Here is a 5,170-nt window from a genome sequence, read left to right on the forward strand (position 1 = left end):
CACCAGGTCGGAGGAGAACAGATAATCAACAAGTCAACAGAGAACCAAGACAGATGGCGCCCAGGAGAGGGGGCCTGCTCAGGTGTGGGGAGGGGGTGAAGGGTGAAGGTGGCAAACCCAGGTGGAGAGGAGCGTAGGGAGAACAGGTGTAAGGCGGGGAGGAGACTGGGCGAGTGTGGAACTGGAAGGTGGCTACATGGCTGGAAGCGTGGTGGGGAGGATATGGGGCTGGAAGGGTGGGCAGGGCTCAGAGCAGGGGCCTCGTGGGCAGGCAGTGACAACACTGGAGACGGAGGAGTAGGCCAGGGCGGGAGGGAAGCAGCAGCTTGTGGTTCCCCGGGCCCCGAGTCACACTAAAGACTCAGGACGTCAAAACTGACCAGCTGTGAGCTCAGCTCCACACTCTCACTCACAGACACCAAGACTGGAAGGTCCATATTAGGTCTTTTTTTTTTTGCGAGGCAGGGGGTGGTGAGGAGACTGTCTCCCAGGCTGGAGTGCAGCGGTGTGATCTCAGCTCACTGCACCTCCGCCTCCCAGATTCAAGCAATTCTCCCGCTTCAGCCTCCGGAGTAGCTGGAATTACAGGCGCCCGCCACCATGCCCAGCTAATTTTTGTACTTTTAGTTGGGGTGGGGTTTCACCATGTTGGCCAGGCTGGTTTCAAATTCCTGACCCCAGGTAATCAACCCACTTCCACCTTCCAAAGTGCTGGGATTACAGGTGTGAGTCACTACACCCAGCCCATATTAGGTCTTTATCAAAGAAACACTGTGGCTAGAACTCAGACTCTGGGCCCTCTTCTAATTAAACTCTGCCTTTGAGTCATTTCATCTAATCTCATGGCTGTACACCTGATGCTCCCACAGCAGGCTCCATCCCACCCACTCCCCACGTGGCCCCCAGCTGCTGCTCTCCCCAGCTGCCCCAGTCAAGGCACCCCTTCCAGTCTGTTCTCTCTCCAGCAGCTGCAATCATGGGACTCCTAGTCCGTTCTCTCCAGTGGCTCCCGCCACACACAGCACAGACCCCAGGGTCTAGGCATGACCGGCAATACTCTACGTAGCTGTCCTCTGGTCGCCGCTCTGCTCACTCCCTTCCCCTCTCCAGGGACACAATCGGCCTCTGGCTTCAGTCTTCCTACTTCCTCCACTTGGAAAGTTCTTACCCAAGAGGGCTCCAGCCTACTTTTTTTTTTTTGAGACAAGGTCTTACTCTGTCACCCAGGCGGGAGTACAGTTGTGTGATCTTGGCTCATTGCAACCTCAACCTCCCCGGCTCAAGTGATCCTCCCACCTCAGCCTCCTGAGTAGCTGCTGACTGCAGGCACCCGCAACCACGCCTGGCTAATCTTTTAATTTCCCCACCTTTTAGATGGCAGCTGAGATGCCACCTGCCCAGATGCCATTCCCTGACCACCATCTCACCTGGTCACCATGTTTTTCTGTAGTTATTTCCTGTCCCAAAATGCTGTTTTAGGCTGGGCGTGGTGGCTCACGCCTGTAATCCCAGCACTTTGGGAGGCCCAGGCGGGCAGATCATGAGGTCAGGAGATCAAGACCAGCCTGACCAACACAGTGAAACCCCGTCTCTATTAAAAATATAAAAATTAGCCAGGTGTGGTGGCACGTGCCTGTAGTCCCAGATACTCAGGAGGCTGAGGCAGGCGAATCGCTTGAACCCGGGAGGCGGAGGTCACGGTGAGCTGAGATCACGCCTCTGCACTCCAGCCTGTTTGCAGAGCAAGACTCCGTCTCAAAAACAAACAAACAAACAAGAGCGCTGTTTGAATCTCTTGGCTGTGCTCACTGGCATCTAATGGGTGTCGTTTATTTGTGGTGATGTCTGTTTCTCCCCACTGTCCGCTCCACAGGGGCAGGGGCCGCAGCCGCCTTGTTACCTCTGTGTCCCCAGCGCCTGGAGCAGGGCGGCCCCACAGCAGGGGCTCAAGGAGCATCTGCTGAATAAGTAAAGGAATGGCATCCTGGCCTTTCCCAATGGCCAGCTGATACAGAGTCACTTTTCTTGGACTCCCCACTGCAGGCATAGCCCCTGCTACCACCTTCCAACACCAACCAGAGCAGCGGCAGTGGTGCCACGTGCAACGACAACCACAGCACCCCGTGAAGCACCCGCTGCCTCGATGACTCTGCAGAACCTTGTCTAATGTCGCCGAGTCCTGGCAGCAGCAAATCTTTATGTACTAGTGTTGTTAGGACCCCTAAGGTCCATAGACGAACAAGGTGCCTCAACCACTAACTGTGTTAGAGTCAACGAAAGCTCTGAGATAGAATACTGGCCGGGCACGGTGGCTCATGCCTGTAATTCCAGCACTTTAGGAGGCTGAGGCAAGGGGCAAAAGGAGACCATGTTTCTACAGAAAATTTAAACATTAGCTGGGCATGGTGGTACGTGCCTGTAGTCACAGCTACTCGGAAGACAGAGGCAGGAGGATCGCTTCAGCCGGGGAGGTCAAGGCTACAGTGAGCTGTGATTGTGGCACTACACTCCAGCCTGGGCGACAGAGGGAGATCCCATCTTAAAAAAAGAAAATACTTTTTTTTTTTTTTTCTTTGAGACACAGTCTCGCTCTGCCGCCCAGGCTGGAGTGCAGTCGTGTGAACTCGGCTCACTGCAAGCTCCGCCTCCCCGGTTCTCACCATTCTCCTGCCTCAGCCTCCCGAGTAGCTGGGACTACAGGTGGCCACCACCACACCCGGCTAATTTTTTTGCATTTTTTGGTAGAGATGGCGTTTCACCCTGTCAGCCAGGATGGTCTCGATCTCCTGAACTTGTGATCCTCCTGCCTCGGCCTCCCAAAGTGCTGGGATTAGAGGCTTGAGCCACCACGCCCGGCCACGAATACTGTTTAACTGAGGTAACAAAAGAGCAGTAAGTATGAGTTCAAGGTCCCAGAGAACGCAGACTACATAGATGCTCAGCTATGATGTTCCATGTAGCTCTGTGTAAAATGACTCCTGGCAATCACAAAGGCGTTTAACAGCCTTGACCAACTCAGGAGCTGGGCTGAGACCTTCCTCAGACTGCAAGCTGGAGCAGCTGAGCTGACAGCCGGGCTTTCTTTACTCACCGACTTCCGACAGGCTCTGGAGGCAAACATCTGCATGACTCGGGACGGCCGGCACATGACCCCAGGGCTGTCGCTTAGCAAAAAGATCAGTTCATCGATGTCCTGGGGTCCGAAGGTCCAGTTTTTACTAGTTGGCAAGGAAATCAATTTAGCCCTTTCAGTCACTGGAGCTAAAAGAATACAATTTTGAGAAAAACCCATGACTTGAGAGACACATTTCACTTGAAAGCTACCTAGAGTGAACATCTGAGGCCGGGCACGGTGGCTCACGCCTGTAATCCCAGCACTGTGGGAGGCCGAGGCGGGCGAATCATGAGGTCAGGAGATGGAGACCATCCTGGCTAACACGGTAAAACCCTGGCTCCAATTAAAATACAAAAAAAAAAAAATTAGCTGGACATGGTGGCGTATGCCAGTAATTCTAGCTACTCGGGAGGCTGAGGCAGGAGCATCGCTTGAACCAGGGAGTCAGAGGTTGCAGTGAGCCGGCATCACGCCACTGCACTCCAGCCTGGTGACACAGAGTAACTCCGTCTCAAAAAAAAAAAAAAAATCTGCTCTATGAATACTTATGGAAAAATACATATATACATATACACATATAGACACACATATAAACTATTAAATCTCTTTTTTGAGATGCAGTGTCGCTTTGTTGCCCAGACTGGAGTGCAGTGGTGCGATCTCAGCTCACTGCAACCTCTGTCTCCCAGGTTCAAGCAATTCTCCTACCTCAGCCTCCTGAGTAGCTGGGACTACAGACATGCACCATCAAGCCCAGCTAATTTTTTTATTTTTAGTAGAGACGAGGTTTCCCCATGTTGGCCAGGCTGGTCTTGAACTCCTGACCTCAAGTGATCCACCTGCCTCGGCCTCCCAAAGTGCTGGGAATACAGGCGTGAGCCACCGCGCCCGGCCTACTTCATTCTTTTTAATGGCCGCATAGGAAGTCACTGCACGGATGTACCATAATTTGTCTGTCAAATTCCCGACTAAAGCACATTTCGGTTGTTTCCAATTTCAATCGTGCACTCAAAGCTGCAACAAAGACTTCTGTGCATAAACCTGCTCATCTGTGGGTGCATTTCCGGGAGACAGACGCTAGAGGGAGAATCACATATGTACTTTTTGATGGGAAATCTGAGAAAATGCACATTGCCGCCAGTGGTGTCTAAGAGTATCTATTGGCCAATACTGGATATCAACCCTTCTAATCTCTGCCAGGCCGACCCCTGGGTCCTTTGCTGGGTGGCTTCAACATCTAATGTCATTAGATACTATCTTAGTCAATCCGGACAAAAGACAGACACCACCCCTAACCTTCACATGAGAAACTGACCACACGAGAAACTGACACTGTCACTCTCAGTCCCACATAAGTAAATGCAGTGAAAACGGATTTTCTGCAGTATCAGTGCTGTAACTGTAAGAAATGACTCTGTTAAAGCAGACGTTTTAAAGCAGACTCTGTTAAACCATGGACGTTTTCTGGTTCTCACCTGGTGGCCTGAGCTGAGGATGAAAGGAGCTGAGATTAGGCCGGGCACGGGCCTGTAATCCCAGCACTTTGGGAGGCTAAGGTGGGCAGATCATTTGAGGTTGGGAGTTCAAGACCAGCCTGGCCAACATGGTGAAACCCTGTCTCTACTAAAAATAAAAAAATTAGCCAGGCGTGGTGGTGGGTACCTGTACTCCCAGCTACTTGGGAAACTAAGGCAGAAGAATCGGTTGAACCCAGGAGGCAGAGGTTGCAGTGAGCTGAGATCGTGCCAGTGCACTCCAACCTGGGTGAAAGAGCGAGACTCTGTCTCAAAAAAAAAATAAAGGAGCTGATATTGTTGTTTCTTTCTATAAGTGCTCCAGGAAGACCTGGTCCCATGTCACCATGCTCGTCACCATCACAATCAACCACAGGGGAGAGTCTGGTGAACTGTGAGACCTCCACATGGCATGGATTACTGAGCCCACATTTCCTATTGTGAGGGGCTCCACACAGAGCTCAAATCCAAGTCATAACCAAACCAATCCCCAAATCTTATCTTTGAGGGTCTGTCTCCTGGTACCAATTCCATATCAGTC

At 51.9% G+C, this 5,170-nt stretch overlaps 1 protein-coding gene across 1 annotated transcript in view; it reads right to left on the bottom strand.

Annotated features, from left to right (window-relative positions):
• Positions 1-4,247, bottom strand: part of LOC105543766 (mismatch repair endonuclease PMS2-like) — a 6,240-nt gene extending 1,993 nt beyond the window's left edge. Inside the window, exons 1-2 of the mRNA XM_011985843.1 lie at positions 4,217-4,247; positions 3,092-3,261 (exon numbers count right to left, since the gene is read on the bottom strand). Coding sequence (XP_011841233.1) covers positions 3,092-3,261; positions 4,217-4,247 — 201 coding nt within the window. The remainder of the gene's footprint in view (positions 1-3,091; positions 3,262-4,216) is intronic.
• Positions 4,248-5,170: the final 923 nt, after the last annotated feature.

This window comes from Mandrillus leucophaeus, unplaced genomic scaffold (assembly GCF_000951045.1).
Source record: "Mandrillus leucophaeus isolate KB7577 unplaced genomic scaffold, Mleu.le_1.0 Scaffold29, whole genome shotgun sequence".
NCBI classification, from domain to species: domain Eukaryota; kingdom Metazoa; phylum Chordata; class Mammalia; order Primates; family Cercopithecidae; genus Mandrillus; species Mandrillus leucophaeus.